Source organism: Cetorhinus maximus, chromosome 18, assembly GCF_964194155.1.
Source record: "Cetorhinus maximus chromosome 18, sCetMax3.hap1.1, whole genome shotgun sequence".
NCBI classification, from domain to species: Eukaryota; Metazoa; Chordata; class Chondrichthyes; order Lamniformes; family Cetorhinidae; genus Cetorhinus; species Cetorhinus maximus.
Window position 1 is genome coordinate 78,085,225 of NC_135896.1, and position 17,369 is coordinate 78,102,593.

General features: G+C 41.8%; 1 protein-coding gene across 1 annotated transcript; it reads left to right on the forward strand.

The window, feature by feature from the left end:
- The first annotated feature begins 7,700 nt into the window (after nt 1-7,700).
- On the forward strand, nt 7,701-14,801 carry LOC144693410 (EEF1A lysine methyltransferase 3-like). Its single transcript, XM_078563290.1, has 3 exons — nt 7,701-7,832; nt 10,670-10,781; nt 14,407-14,801. Exons 1-3 carry the CDS (start codon nt 7,701-7,703, stop codon nt 14,799-14,801), a joined length of 639 nt encoding a protein of 212 aa, XP_078419416.1.
- The last annotated feature ends 2,568 nt before the right edge of the window (nt 14,802-17,369 follow it).

Genomic DNA, 17,369 nt, shown 5'->3' on the forward strand with positions numbered 1-17,369 from the left:
CTGACCGAATTGGAATTCCAAGGCAAGTGACAGAAGATGTAAACGATGTGAAGCTGGAATTTCTACATTGGTTACCCATTACATTTATTTCTATTTCACCCGCCAAAGGAAGGAAAGTCACATGGTAACAGATGATACAAAAGGAAAGTACGGTGTACTACTTCTCCAATACCTGAAATGCATTGCTATTAGTTGATAATCTACTTCAAATGCCAAATCGCACATTTACAAGTATTAATTGCAGCTGCCATTTCTCAACCCACTGATCGAATTCGTGAAAACCCCTTTTGAATATGTTTCCATTGAAATTCCACTTTTGCCACTGCTCCCAGTTTAGTCTTGTCTGCCAATTTGGAAATTTTTGGACATAACTATTCATTAAATCACTTTTAGAACGTGATAAACTACAGCAGGCCCAACACTGAGACATGTGACATGCCACTAGCCACCAATCAGGCACCATACATTTTCATGCACTGTGACATATCCCACTGAGTTGATAATTCCATTGACCTATTATGAGGGACAGTGTCAAAGGCCTTCCAGAAATCCAGGTAGTTAACATTCATTGTTTCTCCCCTATGTTCTAGCTGTCATCTAGAAATTAAAGAATCATATAGTAGTGAAGGTGGTCGTTCGGCCCATCATGTCTCTGCCAGCTCTTTGAAAGAGCTATCCAATGAGTTCCACTCTCCTACTCTTGTCCCGTAGCCCTGCCATCTTTTTCTTTTGAAATATGCTTCGAGTTCCCTTTGAAAGTTACTGTTGAATCAGCTTCTAGCACATTTTACATTCCAGATTGAAACAAATGTCTCTCATTTCTCTCTTGGTTCTTTTCCTAATTAACTTAAGTCTGTGGTCTTTTGGATACTAACCCCCAGACCCCCGCCCCCACCACCCCCGCCTGTGGAAACCCTTCATCTATTATTCTCGCCTTAAACTTCTCCACTCTAAGGACAATAATTCCAGCTTCTCTAAATGTCTGCACATAGCCAAAGCCCCTCGTCCGTAATACAATTCCAATAAATCTCCCCTGCATGCTCTCCAAGCCCATGACATCTTCCTAAGGTGTAGTGGTTAGAACACAATACTTCAGCTGGGACTTAACCAGTGATTTTTAAACCCTTAACATACCATTTAGCAACTAGGATCCGCTATGTGTTTCTTTAAACAAAAAACAGCCTTAGTAATTTGGCCTGCCATCTTCACAGAAATCCCTGACTCCTCCAAGACTTCAAGATGCTTCCTAATGTTATTCTCATAATCTTTTCAAACACATTCCCAAAAGTGGAAATAAGGTACGTATCTATAATTTGGTGGCTCCCCTTTTGTGAGGAACTTTGAGATCTCAAAGGTACCCATCTTCCAGAACACTGCACCAATCAGTGACTGATTGTCAAGCGGGTGAATTTTCTTCGTAACTTCGGTCTACTGGGAGAACCCAGTCATTCACAAAACCTCAAACATCAGCTCTCTCTCGGGTCAAACAGTTGTGTGGAACCGTTTACTGCCTATGACTTCATTCATATCGTTATCCGTAGCAAAAAATAAATTGTCATATCAGAACATTTCCGAATAAGGTCACAAACACCACAACCACTGTTAATGACTGGGATGAACAGTTACAGCGACACTAAAAACAGATGATTTATTTAATTGCTGTTTGAGGGACCTTGCTGTCCTGTTTCCCATATTACAACCTAACAACATTTCAAAAGTAAGTCATTGCTGTAAAATACTTTGGGATTGAGGCAACTGAAAGCTCTATACAGATGCAATGCTTTCATATTTCATGTATTTTCCTATAGAAAGGATGAATGATCACAGATGTTGTCTTTTGCTGTGGGAGACAGAGCTTTACATTAATAGTGACCCAGAACAAATTGGACGCATGCACTGTAGAACTTGAGAACATAGAACAACAAGTGCTGAAGCACAGTACATCTACCGAAGGAAACAGCATTTAGTGACCTCAGTGTGGAAAAAAATTGCCATTGCCTCTGCCTCACTCACAAAATGATCTTACAACCCAACAAACAACGAGGCTTGCTGTCAATATATAAATGGACGTTTCCGTCTCTTTTCCAGCTAAATCCAATCATCTGATAAAGAAACTGATAACATTAAGTCATTCAAGTAGAAGCAGCATGCATCTTCGTTCCCTATTACAACATAACTACATTTCATAAATAAGTCATTGCTGTAAAATACTTGGGATATATTGAGAAAATAAAAAAGCTCTATATAGACGCAATATTTCATGTTTCAATTATTTGTCTAAGGAAAGGATAGGAACAAAGGGTTATTTGAGGTTTTATATTTTAAGGAACGACGAATTCATGCAGTTTGAAATGGTCACACGTGGTGAAATTACAAATGAAGCATGTCCTAATGTCCCTATACACTAAATAGTAAATCATTTGTTAGCCTCGCTCAGCATACCATAAACACCACACACTCATTCTGTTGGGAAGTCTCTTTTGCCTGAGAATATAAAAAAACAAATGTAACAGAGATACAGGCAACAATGAACTTTGCTTGAAGAATGATGTGCGAACAGTCAGGTCCAGTCCAGGGTAAGGGAAAAATAAGAGAGGAGGGTTTAAAAATATGCTCCAAACACAGTTAGGTCCAACAAGGACTGGAGGAAATTAGTACTCCAGAGAGTATTTCGAAGTTATTTTGATTATTGAGAAAAAGACAAGTTGAGCTGATAAATAAATCTGATTAGTAGTGCTGAACTTGTGTACATTCACCGTGAAATAAAAGAGCTTGAGAATTTGCACCCCTCGCCTTAACAAATGATTTCCTGGCCTCCCGTTGAAGCACAGGTGTGTAAGAGTGTAACATCCAGGTCAGAATACTGGGCAGCTTCCTCCATCTCCCTGTGGGATGTGCCTTTGCAAATAAGGTCTGGAAAGAGGTGCATTAGGTTCACCCTGAGCAGTTCTACAACACAGGGTTCTGTGCTCCACTGACTGTTCCTAGGGAGGCCCACCGAGACAAACTTCAACTGCTGCCGGAGGACCATCACCTCGGTTAAAAGAGCTTCCACGACCTAATGTTGCAAACTGGAACATTTATATTGTAAATATATGTATCACGTACTGTATTGAAAGAAATTGAACTGCATTGTTCTTTGTGTAATGTCAATTTTGAACTGCTTTGTGATATACCTTTGCAAACTTTTATGGACAAAGCATATTTTTTGAGAAAAAAATCTGTGCCTGGGTGTATGAAGTAGAGAATATTTGACAAGAAATGTAAATATATATTGTAAATATTACATGCAATTGTAATTGTAATTAGCACCCCAGAGTGTCGCGGCGTATTGTATTGAAAGAAATTGAACTAAACCTTATGTAATGTCAAATTTGAACTATTGTAGAATTTTTTAAACACATTTTATGAATAAAATATGTTTTTGAAGGAAAAAATCCAAGACAGATCGCTATGCTGCTATTCGATTGCTACACACCTGGGGTATACATTTACAGTTATATATTAGTTAGTAGGGGCTTGCAAAATGCTTAGACCGCTTACCTCCTGTACACGTCTGTGCCTGAAACATGTCTAAATCAATACCCCAGACTTGAGAAAACCGTGTATTAAAACCGGACTAAACCGACGCCAGATTGGATTTCATAACTATTCGAGCACAAGTCAAGGCGATTTATTCAATTGCGCTATAATTATGGGATCAGGCACAAATTTAGATAAAACTGAGGCCAGAATGTCATTCCATACTATAATATCTACTGCGCCAAATGTGAGGCACACAGCTAAATTCACTTCCCATTTAATCCCAACCGTACTTCATTTCGAACGATGCCTCATTTCAGCTCGGTTACACAAACGGGCGCAATAACCCCTCCTAACCCATCTCCCTGAAATATCATTAATAGGCACTTGCCCAAAATGTGCACTTAAAAGGAATAAAAACAGATTTAAAATATGAAAAGTTATTTCTGTTTCCTTGTAAATGATTCCTTTATCTAATCAGGAGATTGTTGACAACAGGAATTAACATGGGAGCCTTGCTGTGGCTCAGTTCATAGCACCCTCGCCTTTGAATCAGAGGGTTGTGGGTTCATGTCACACTCCCGGAAACCAAGAACTGTGATTGTACTCGAAAGAGTTGCAATCTGTGACTGTTGATAACTCGAAAGAGTTTCAGGGTGAGAAAAATCCTGGGGCAGTTACTGTAATTAAAACATTTTGATGTTATTATAGACTGGTGGAAATCGGATTTAACAGAACCGCTCCCCGCCGCCACCAGCAACCACCCCCCACCCACTCAATAATAGCCAGCGGGAGATTGGGATAGTTGGAAATAAAGTTAGGGCGCAGATTAACTCAGTTTACCACCGGGAGAGGCCTGAACGGACTGACCGCTCGGGTATTATTTCTGGGGGTTTAGTTGAGATAATGAAATTGACCTTCCATCGCCTCCAGCCCCTCCCCCCACCCCCCAAAAATCACACTGTTCTCTCAGCTTCTCTAGGTCACGCTTTTTCCCCATTGGTCAGACAGCTGTCATCTTGCGATAATAACCTGGTCGCCTTTCGTTTTGGCGAGATTTTGACAGGTTAAAACTGGGGCACAACTCTATTGTTGCAGAGCACTTCTGCTCATTGTGTGAGGCACGTGGGCTAAACAAAGACAGCTAAAGACCACTGCGGGAACAGTGAGACACCTTGAAGTGAGTTCTACGTCTTCCTTACTGCTGTTTCCTTTGGAATGATCCGCTTTTTCGTGTCCCTCCCTTGCGCTGCTGTATCCCCGGAGTGCCCCATAAGCGTTCTTTTGTGCAATAATTGCTGTGTGAGGGGTCTAAACTCCCGCGAGTACATAGCCTCGGTGGAATACTACGCTACAAAATAAATTAATTTGTAGTACAGCTATAGAATTGATAGTTATTATTTGTAGTGTAAAGAGCATTGGAAGTAGTAAAATGCTGTATATTGTTAATATCAACCGAAGCATTTATAATATTACTGTTCAGATGAGTGCAAAGTTTAATATTGCTATTAGCATCATTGGGGAATATTATTGTTAGTCTAAAAATTAGAAAGAAAAATAATAGTTGTTTTCTTATTAGAATCAATAGTATTGCCATTATTATCACTGAGAATCGCCTCCCTTCATACAATATACATGTCACAGCTGATTTATTATTTATTTTATCTTATTTAGAAAAAAAGAAAACTGTCAGATTAGGATATGCAAAACGAAGGAGAAGATGGAATTCGCCACTTTTTATTCACGGGTTGCAAAATAAAAGGGAAAATTGTTAGATTATATTTAACACCTAACTTCCTCCGTATTAGAATGTGGGTTGTGAGGGTACGATTGGCGTTTTAAATTAAGACAAATTACTCGACTGGATCCATAACTCTACCTAGCACCGGAGCTCGATTGCCCAACTGGAATTGATGGGCTTCCTGTGCAGTTTTTGAAGTTGATTCAGTATTTGTGACCCCACAAGTCAAGATCGTGCTTTACGCTTCGATTATTCCCTTTCTTTATGATATTTGTCCATTCAGTTATCCATCCATATAATTGAATGCTTTGCGTCTAGCGTACCTCTGAAGGCAATATTTTTGCAGGGGTAAAAGCTGTGGTCATAATTTCTCGGTTATGTAAAGTGCCTGTTACATTGGTGGAATTGGTATTTTCTGATATTTGAGTCAATGAAACTTGTCTGTAAACCCATAAGATTTCTCCAATCTCTTTTAAATTTATTGTAAAACAATGATCAACAACAATTAATACACTTCTTTAAGAAACTAAGGGGGTAGTTTTAACTCCCAAAACGGATAGGTTTGGGTCAGAAGAGAAACTATTTTTTTCATTGGAAAGCCCTTTCTGACCGGCCTATGTTTAATGGCGATGAGCGTCAAACTCACTCTCAGGGGGTGGATCGTAAATAAAAGCTGTTGCAGAGACTGGTACCTCAATTTTATTTGACAAGGTTTTCATTTTTAAGCAATTCTGACTGTATCTCCTGGGCCTTGGGAAACCTGGGAGCTAAAAGGAGATGAGTATATTCGAACCATAGGATGGTTACAGCGCAACAAGGCCATTCGGCCCGTCGTATCTGTGTCAGCTCTCTGCAGGAGCAATTCACCGAGTGCCACTCCTCACCTTTTCCCCAAAGCCCTGCATTGTTTCCCTCTTTATAGAATAATCTAATTCCCTTTCGGAAGCCGCGATTGAATTTGCCTCCCCCGCACTCTCAGGCAGTGCATTCCAGTTCCTAACCAGAGAAGGGCCAGATCCATAAAACAAGAGCCTGTACAGCACGGTTTGTGGGCCAAGAGGAATAGGAGTGTTCCCTTCTCACTCACGAGACACCCGAAATGATCTCTCCCTGTGCAGCACTCCCCCCACCCCCCAAACCCCCAAACCACCACCCCACCTGTTTTCTATTTTCCAGCTTCAGCTTTCTCAGCCAGACGACGGGCAGACAATTTGTCAATCCGTCTGGCAGGGAACGTGCCCGGAGAAAACATTATAAGGAGTCCTGCATTAAATATTGTGCACCATCTGGCAATGCCATCCTTCTGGGATTCCCGTCCATAGCTCCCTCTACCGTTCCACCGCCAGCCCCAATGCCAGGCCTCAGAAATATCATGCCACAAATTCTCGAGCTCACATTCTGATAACTGCAATAAACACATAATCCAAAACACATTAGACTTGCTGTGTAAGGTGGACACTCCTTATCTGGGGGACCCCACCCCCACCACCCCCCTCCTCTGCATCACACAGCCTCCTCAGTAGATTCGCATTTCTCCCTCTCCTGCAGTGGTTCAAGGCAGCGGCTCACCACCGCGTTCTCAAGGGTAAACACGGATAGGCAACAGACGCTAACCCTTCCAGCGTCACTCCCGTGATGGAATAAAACAAAAGCTATGTGGAGTTTCATACGACCCAGCTTGTCTTCTGTAATGTTTTATCTGGTGGTGGCGGTGAGCCTTCCCCCTTGAATCGCTGCAGTTGGACAAGTGAAGGTGCTCCCACTATGAACGGTTCGTTGGCTATTTCAAAGGGCGGGTAAGAGGCGACCGCAGTGGCGTACAGCAGTCACATATAGGCCAGGGCAACAAAGGACAGCATGTTTCCTCTTCGACCCTAATAAACATTGGTGTAGCTACGTTAACACTTTTACTGATAACAGCTTTTAATTTGCAGGTTTCACAATGAACTGAATTGAAATTCAGTGTGATGTAAACTTAGTATTAGTCCCGAAGTTTGTGACCTGGTGCTTGTACAGGGAGTTTGCGAATCAGTTATCAATGTCTCTCCAACCCTCCTTTATTATTTTAATCTATCACAGTCTCTTTGAATATTTCTATCTAATTTCCCCGATGGATCATCTACATGCGTTTATGTAGAATGTGGTAAATTCTGTTATTTACCTGTGTATCCATTTTGACGTGGAGAATTCTTCTGTGTCCTGGTATGGGTTGTCCAGTGATATTCTGAGATTTATAGCTCCATTAAAAGTTGCGCTGTCTTCTACATCAGAGTGTTCTTTAAATTCCGCCCTTATTCCTAGGTAGAAACTTTGGAGTCGATCTGAAGAGGTGAAACTGATAGAAATCTGCAACTAGGATTGGAAGGAATCTGTTTGGAGATCTAGGATTGCAAGGAATCTATTTGGAGGTCGGCGAGAGACCTTTTGGCATCAAAGGATGAGCAGCATCGTGGATAGCCGTTTCTCCATGGAGTTGGAGGAAAAGGAATATGAATTATGTGGACACCCTGTAAAGATCACGATGTTTAAAGGGGCTTCTTTAGGCGTCTCTTCTTATGTCTGGGGACCTGTAAGTCTGGAGTCCTAGCTGCAAATGTTTTGTTTGAGTTTCAAAGTGAATTCCGGGTCTATTGCAACGCCTTTGTAATTTGGGCTATGCTCGCTGGGTTTAGAAGCTGATTTAGGTGTTTGCACCTCAACGATCAGCTCCGGGTCTGATTCCGAGGCAGAATGGTACTATCTCCTGAATGGAGAGTGATGTTCCACCATTTGGATTGGCAACATGGATCTCCTGGACACTGCATACTAGTATGAGAGATTTCTGGGATTTCTAAACAGGCTTCCTTTTCAACTGTTATACTAGACTCATCGCAACTAAGATATAAGACCAAAGCCAAATAATGTTTTGAACTGCAGTCACTGTTGTAATGTAGAAAACTGTACTGGACTGAAATGTCCGCCTAGGTTATATGCTCAAGTCCCTGGAGTGGAACTTGAACCAACGGTATTCTGACCAGAATATGTAGCAACAGTTAGAAAAGAAAAAAATACGATGTAGAAAGAGGCCATTCGGCCCATCGTGTCTGCGTCAACCAAAAAAGAGAAAAGAGAAACTAGCCGCTCATTTTAATCCCACTTTCCAGCACCTGGTCCGTAGATTTGCAGGTTACAGCGCTTCAGATGCAGATCCAGGTACCTTTTAAATGAATGAAGCTTTTCAGCCTCAACGACCAATTTAGGCAGTGAGTTCCAGACACCCACCACCCACTGGGTGAAAAGGTTTTTCCTCATTTCCCCTCTAATCCTTCTATCACTTTAAATCTATGCCCTTGGCAATTGACCCCTCAGTTAGGGGAAACACATATTTCCTGTCTACTCTATCTCAGCCTCTCATTAATCTGTACACCTTAATTAGGCCACTCTACCCCTGATCCAAATTTGACGCTTGTGGCCTTCACCCACACATCTGAAAATTAATAGCTCCTTTTTAACTGTTGTCTTTTTGTGCAAAGATTTCTGAAGAATTTCCACGTCTCTAACCAGCACTAAGACGGACACTGTTTTTGATAGTTTTTTGGCATAATTACTACTTACTTGCAAAGGAAACATATCCGCACAGTTTAGGGATCACAAAACAACACAATATCGAAAGAAACGACTCGAAACGTAAACTCTGTTTCTCTCTCCACATATGCTGTCAGGCTTGCTGCGTTTTTTAAGCATCTTCTGTTTTTAGTTCAGATTTCCAACATCCGCAGTATTTTATTTTTATCTTTTATAAAAGACAAAGCAAAGTGCTCTACAAGTGTTTAAGTACTTTTGGAGTATTGGCGCTGTAGGGAAACGCGGCTGGTACCACAAACAATAATGACATAAAGGAAAACGAGGTGTTAGTGGTGATGGCGGAGGAGTAAATGTTGGCCAGAACAACTCCTCTGCTCTTCCTTATATTGCGCCATGCAACCGTCTCCATCGGTCAAATGCTTACAATCTCACCCGAAATATGGCATCTGACTCGGCGCAATGCCGAGTATTGAAGGAGCTGATTGAATTACATTCTCATGTCCCCGAATCGGGTATGAATCACAATTCTTCTGACTCGCAACCCAGAGAGTTTGGCTATTACGCCAAGGCTGCCACCAACTAAGCTACTTTTGCCACCGAGTATATAATGTCTATTAGAGGGGCGTCCTGCAGTTGCCGCTTCCCTCTGTAGGAAGTAACCTTTTGCTCAGTGACATAAATTGTCCAATAAGCTGTCGACTAACGATGTCTTTCAGTTCCATTAGGTGTTGTCATAGAGTCATAGAGTCTTACAGCAAAGAAAGATGCCCTTCGGCCTATCGTGTCCGCGTCGGTCATCAAGCCCCTATCTAATCCCATTTTCCAGCACTTGGCCCATAACCTTGTATGCTATGGCGTTTCAAGTGTTCACCTAAGTACTTCTTAAATGTTGTGAGGGTTCCTGCCTCTACCACCTGTTCAGGCAGTGAGTTCCAGATATCCCTCACCCCCTGTGTCAAAAACAAATTCCTTAAATCCCCTCTAAGCCTCCTGCCCCTTTTCTTAAGTCTATGCTCCCTAGTTATTTACCCCTTCACTAAAGGGAAATGTTTCCTATCTACCCTATCTATGCCCTTCATAATTTTGTATACCTGTATCAGGTCCCCCCCTCAGCCTTCTCTGCTCTAAGGAAAACACCCCCAGCCTATCTAGTCTCTCTTCATAACTGAAACGCACCAGCCCAGGCAACATCCTGGCGAATCTCCTCTGCACCCTCTCCAGTGCAATCACATCCTACAGGAAGGACATTGTTGTGTGAAATGTATGCTGCTGATGGCAATGCACACCACTTCACATTCAATGTGTACAGCCATCACCTCAGACCTGTAATGCAGACTGTAGTCTAACTCTTTTTAAATTCTGATCTCTATCCTTGTCTGCCCACACTGTTTTCACAGTGAACTCAGCTATTTATTTGCAAATACCTAAGGCGACACATTGTGATGGTGGAATTTGAACAGTCCGCTCTCCATTATATTTCTCCTCTTTCTTTGATTCAGTATCATAAAAACAACGTAATTATAGTGTGCTCATGAGATTCGGTTAAAAAGCTACTCTAGAAATAGTCGCCATTATGATGCTATGGACAGAAGTTCAAGATTTGCAAATGATCTATGCTCATAACTTTCTCATTTTGATGGGAAGGTGGATGATTCTCCTTAGCCCCCTCCACCCTGAAGTCAAGAGTTTGGGAAGATTCTGAAGACTGCTCTAATCTTCCCACACCGAGGCGCCTGGGTGACCTTTTAACAACTTCCAACCTTCCCTTCATTTTCCAACATTGTCCTCAAGCTTTGTGCACCTTGCAAAATAATCATCTTTATATGAGTGTGTCTTTTTCAGGGGCTTGTCCTTTGTCGGTATTTCGAGGCTGAGAAGATTGATTTTACTGGGAAGAAGGTGATTGAACTAGGGTCTGGCACCGGAATTGTGGGGATTTTAGCGGTGCTGCTGGGTAAGTTAGTTCTGCAGGGACTATATAGTTCTATCTGTCTAGTTATCCATATAGTTAGCATCATGGAATCATAGAATGGTTACAGCACAGAAGGAGGCCATTCAGCTCTTCGAGCCTATGCCTGCTCTCTCCATGAGTAACCTCTCAGGATCCCATATGCCTTATTAACCACTTTCTCAAACTACCCTGCCACCTTTAACAATTTTGAACATGTACCCCAGGTCCTTCTGTTCCAGCACCTTTTTGGAATTCTATCCTTTATTTTATATTGCATTTACTCAATCTTCGTATCAAAATATATCACCACACTTCTATGCATTAAATTTTATCTGCTGCTTGTCTGTTATATGTTCTATGTATCATGGCCCTTACAACAATAACGACTGTTCACAATGCCTACCCATTTATTTATTTACTATTTGTAGTGCTTAATATTCTACCTATTATTTATTGTGCTTACCCTTCGAATTACTATACTAATCTATAAATATAACTACAGACTTTACCCCAATAGTTACTACTAATTGCTCATATCTCTATAGATTGCACTTGGAGTGGTTACTCCACTGGAGTAACCACTCCAAGTAGCGCAGTGCGCCATAATAATAATTCTAGGTTATCATGCCTATTAATGATATTCGCCTTTTTTCTCTCTCCAATTACTTTGTGCAATCCATAAAGTGCCACATGAAAGGTTTTTGTACAAATTAAGAGCTCATAGTGTAGGGGGTAACATATTAGCATGGATTGATTAGCTAACAGGAAACAGAAAGTAGGTCATTTCAGGTTGGCAAGCTGTGACTAATGGAGTGACACATGGATCAGTGTTGGGGCCTCAGCTACTTACAATCTACATCAATGACTTGGATGAAGGGGCCGAATGTGTGGTTGTTAAATTTGTTGATGACACTAGGATAGGTGGGAAAGTAAGTTGTCAAGAGGTCATAAAGAGTCTACAAAGTGATTTAGATAGGTTCAGTGAGTGGGCACAGATTTGGCAGATGGAGTATTTTGTGGGAATATGTGAAATTGTCCATTTTGGCAGGAAGAAGTGAAGCACAGTATATTATTTAAATGGAGAGAGATTGCAGAACTCTGTGGCACAGAGGGGCATGTGTGTCCCTGTACATGAATCACAAAAAGCTAGTATGCAGGTACAGCAAATGATTAGGGTGTCAAATAGTTTATAGAGGAAGCGAGCATAAAAGTAGGGGATTGTTGCTACAGCTGTACAGGGCCTTGGTGAGACTGCGTCTGGGGTACTGTGTACAGTTTTGGTCTCATTAATTAAGAAAGGATATAATTGCATTCAAAGCTGTTCGGAAAAGGTTCATTCAACTGAATCTTGGGATAACGGGGTTAGCATTGGAGGAAAGGTTGTGTAGGTTCGGCCTATACCCATAGGATTTTAGAAGAGTGAGAGGTGATCTTCTTGAAAAAATAAGTTCCGAAGGGGACTTGACAGGGTGGTTGCTGAGAGAACGTTTCCCTTGCGGGTAGTCTAGAACTAGAGGACACAGTTTATAAATTAGGGGTCTCCTATTTACGACTGAGATGAGGGGAATTTTTTTTTCTCAGAGATTGGTTAGGCTGCGGAATTCTCTTCTCGAGAGGATCATTGAATATATTCAAGGCTAAGTTAGATAGATTTTTGATCGACAAGAGATTCAAGGGTTATGAGGGGCAGACAGGTAAGTGGAGTTGAGGCCACAATCAGGTCAGTCGCTATCTTATCGAATGGAGGAACAGGTTCGAGGGGCCAAACGGCCTACTCCTGCTCCTAATTCTTGTGTGTACTACTTCCGCTTCAAGGTGTTTACCGTATAGCCATAAATTGAATCTAATACTGGAGTAGGTCATTCGACCAATTGAGTCTGCTCCTCCATTCAGTTAGACCATGGCCGATCTATATAATAACTCTACTTATCCACATGGGTTCCATCGCCCCAAATGGTCTTAAAGGGGAAATTTGACGCAGGCATCTGCTTTGATGCTATCCGGTGTTCTCTGCTTCATATGGGAGGCGACAAACGCGCAGGTGAATAATGGCTGCTTAGGTCAGGTGACAGACCCTACTCGGACCCACATCCCAAGCGGGAGTCAATGTATTCAGGACAGGAAATATTTATTGTGAAAAAAACAGTCTCGTCTTGTGGTACCTGTGTGCAACGGAGTGGACCTCCACATCCAGCAATAGGACCATAGGAATAAAACTGATCAGCACTGCGATTGGTCAGATTAAAAAAAAAACTCGCGTTGCCACAGTAACAAGAGAAACGATGCTAAAACATGATTATAGAGTGTCGCGGGAAGCATTCTATGAAAGGTTAAGATAGAATTATTAAATCTACGTGAATATTAGACTCAGACGGCAAAGGATACAGCCTATCTACCAATAGGATGTAATTAGAGTTGATGTTTCTCCACTAGATGTGAATAACATCTTCGCTAATTGCTGCATTACCTCCTAACCCAGAGTGCGTCAACCGAGTTAAATATTGCTGCATCAAACCTACCTAATACGCTTGCCTCAAAATCCGAATATTTATCAGTTGCTTTTCATTGATCTTAAAAATATTCCCCTCAACTCTCAATGGTACTTAATGTACCTGTTTTAAAGGAAGCAATTACATTAGGAACAAGTGCTAACAGGAACGCAAGAGCACGTTCTGAATCTCTTGCTGTCCATTATATTCCTTTTGCTTGACAAGGGTTGGATTAGGCAAGACTCAGGTATCACACGTTTTTAAAATTTGAGCATCTGCTTCTTTAAAATTTCTCCGAACAAAATTTCTCTATAAATCGCCTGTGGAGTTTGTGGAGCGAGTGAAATGCAGCCATACTCTCTGTCTTTAAAAGTACACCTTTGGATCAGTCGATCTGAGTCGCCCTGTAATGACAGGCTATCGGATCTCGAATAAAATAACACATTCTCTAAACTGCACACTGACATAAATATTTCCACATGGTCAGGCGTTAGAAAAAAATATGCGAAGGCATATCGCGTGCTTGTCCAACATTCCCACATTCAGCGGAAATGGGCACGTGTAATTATAGAAGATTGCTATCCCCTCTCATTTTCAACTGAAACGTGAATTTGGAAAGATCTGATCTTAATTAATCTTTCGGCGAATTCGACACTGCAGCCAACGCACGTAGAGCAGACGTGTGTGTGATTTCAATTTACATAATACAGTTCAAGATATGTGCTTCCTCATCCAGGTATCATTCTGCTACTACAAAAACAAAAATTGCTGGAAAAACTCAGCAGGTCTGACAGCATCTGTGGAGAGAAAGGCATAATTAACGCTTCCAGTCCGTACAGTTCTGAAGAAGAGTCATACGGACTGGAAACGTTAACTGCATTCCTCTCCACAGATGCTGTTAGACCTGATGAGTTTTTCCAGCAATTTTTGCTTTTGTTTCAGATTTCTAGCATCCGCAGTATTTTGCTTTTACCATTCTGCTACTGCCTAGCTCAATCGCAATCAGCGGATTGCCCAGATAATCCGTATTTTACAGAATCCTATTTTTCTCTCTCTTCCTGTGACCGGGACGGGTGTTGCAACTCATGCTGTGGGGAAACAATAGGATAATTATGGTGCTATTTTATTATTTTTGCCAGGCGGAGATGTCACCATGACGGACAGGTCGGACGTTTTGAAGCAAATTGAATACAACTTAATTGCTAACGTTCCACTCAGCTCCAGGCACCGTACAAAAATCCGTGCCCTTGAATGGGGTAACGATCAGCATAAATTTCCAGCCGACTTTGATATCGTTCTGGGATCGGACCTTGTTTACAGCCCATCGCAATTTTCAAAACTTTTACAGACACTGCTGCATTTCTGCAACGATAATACTATCATGTACCTGTGCTCTGATGTGAAGTACAGAGAGGGATCCGCCAGATTCCACGATAAGCTCTTGCCAGAGAAGTTTAGCAGCGAGCTCATCCATACAAGCGGGAGCAGCTGTGTTTTCAAAGTGACCAAAAAAGTTCCAGGCGACGAGTACTAGTTTTTGATGCAGGACGGGGAGAGGCAACGATCTATTTTCCGCTTATCACCTTTCAGGAGAACAAACGGGGTTTACTAACTTTACAACAGTCAATTTGAATAAAAATCGTGCATCTTTCCTTTCTTTCTCTTCCTTCTTCAAGTTTCTCCCTGGACCTCCCAAACATTGGTGACACATACTGGCCCATTGCATTATAATACTAAACATATACGCCTCTCTTTGTGAGGTCACGAATTAATGATTAATCTAGGGGACAGCTCATAAAGAGGTTGAGTATGAGGCCTTACTGTTCCAGGCACAGAATAAGTCATCCCCGAAAGGCTCATAGTTGAGATGTTAACGTTATTGAGTTACAGTAATAGTAATTATTCGGTTCGATATCAGCGATGAACAGGCGATGGCATTGGTATGGTAAACAGTCTGTCTCTTATTTTTTAATAAGGCTTAACTGTTCAAAACAAAATGGCTAAGCCCATCATTAAATACGAGAAATTCGCACGGGACGCAATTTAATTGGCAGCAATATTTTAAAGGGTATATTAACTCTCTAATATTTATTCAGTTCTGGGCCATCCACTGAACAAGTATGTTTCAAAGCTTCCAATTATCTTATTTCAAATCTGGGAATGTAATTAATAGTTATCATCTCTAATCTTCGATGGTTTCACCATCCTCCTCCACACGACCTTAATAGAGTCATAGTCAAAGAGATCCACAGCACAGAAAAAGGCCCATCGAGTCTGCGCCGGTGAAACAAGTACCTAACAGTTCTAATTCCATTTTTCAGCACTAGGCCCATAGCCTTGTATGCCATGGCATCGCAAGTGCACATCCAAATACTTCTTAAATGTTATGAGGGTTTCTGCCTCTACCACCCTTTCAGGCAGTGAGTTCCAGATTCCCTCCGCCCTCTGGGTGAAAAAATTCTTTCTCACATCCCCTCTAAACCTCCTGCCCCTTACCTTAAATCTATGCCCCCTGGTTATTGATCCCTTCACCAAGGGGAACAGTTCCTTCCTGTCTACCCTATCTATGCCCCTCATAATTTTATACACCTCAATCATGTCCTCCCTCAATCTCCTCTGCTCCAGGGAAAATAACCCCAGCCTATCCAATCTCTCCTCATAACTAAAACTCTCCAGCCCAGACAACGTCCTGGTAAATCTCCTCTGCACTCTCTCTAGTGCAATCACATCCTTCCTATAATGTGGATTCCAGACTGCACACAATACTTTAGCTGTGGCCTAACCAGCGTTTTATACAGTTCCAGCATAACCTCCCTGCTTTTATATTCTATGCCTCAGCTAATAAAGGCAAGTATCTCATATGCCTTCTTAACCACTTTATCTACCTGTCCCGCTACCTTAACAGACCGGTGAACATGCACACCAAGGTCCCTCTGATCCTCGGTACTTCCCAGGGTCCTACCATAATCATGTATTCCCGTACCTTGTTTGTCCTGCCCAAGTGCATCACCTCACACTTATCCGGATTAAATTCCATTTGCCACTGATCAGCGCACCTGACCAGCCTCCTATATCCTCCTGTAATCTAAGGCTATCCTCCTCACTATTTACCAACCTACCAATTTTCGTGTCACCCACGAACTTACTGATCAACTCTCCTACATTCAAGTCTAAATCGTTCATGTATACTACAAACAGCAAGGGACCCCACTGGACACAGGGATCCAGTCACAAAAACACCCGTCGACCATCACCTTCTGCTTCCTGCCACTCAGCCAATTCTGGATCCAATTTGCCAAATTGCCTTGGATCCCATGGGCTCGTACCTTCGTTATCAGTCTCCCATGCGGGACCTTATCAAAAGCCTTGATGAAGTCCAAGTTGATCCTACCTTCTTTCTTCCCTTTAGCCTTAAATGCAATTATCTCATTTCCTCCATTGTGAAATGCATTTCCCTCAGGCAGCCCCAGCAGCCGTATGGTTGGAATTCCATCTCTGTAGGATAAAATATGGAAAACTGATTATTTCCCTGAATTATATCCCACAAGTCAAAACAATGTTTCCCAAGTTAATCTGCTAACGATGCATTTTAGTGAGCATGCGCCCGGTGCCTTTTCTTCTCACTAACTCAGCTGAACTCTACGTAACCTAACCGACTTAAATCTACAAAGATGAACCCTCCGCATTTTTGAGAATAGAGAATTGGGCCGGTGTTAAAATTATAGTTTTACGGTATGCACCTTTCTATTCATTATCACTAGCTCCAGTATAGACATTTCCTAACTACTGGAACATGTTTTTTGCATTGCGAGAATTAAGTCATAACACAAGCAGGTGTCATGCCTTAAAAGTGCAAACTTTTAGAATATAACACAGTATTGTGCATCAAATGCTGGGGATATCAGAATAACTCTGGTCTGGTGTATATCCATGTCATCTGTAAATGTTAATGACTTTGTACTAGATGCAATAAAACGGTGGTAAAGCGTGAATTTGTTCCAGTACCTGAATGGAACTGGACCTGTAGAATAAATAATGACTCGTTTGCTTCAGTTCCCCCCACCGCCCACCGCCCCCCCGCCCCCCCCAAACAAAATCATGT

Coding starts and splice junctions, on each gene's coding strand:
- LOC144693410 (XM_078563290.1), top strand. CDS start 7,701: ATGAGCAGCATCGTGGATAGCCGTTTCTCCATGGAGTTGGAGGAAAAG. Junction 7,833..10,669: donor CTTCTTATGTCTGGGGACCT/GTAAGTCTGGAG, acceptor TGTCTTTTTCAG/GGGCTTGTCCTTTGTCGGTA. Junction 10,782..14,406: donor GATTTTAGCGGTGCTGCTGG/GTAAGTTAGTTC, acceptor TATTTTTGCCAG/GCGGAGATGTCACCATGACG.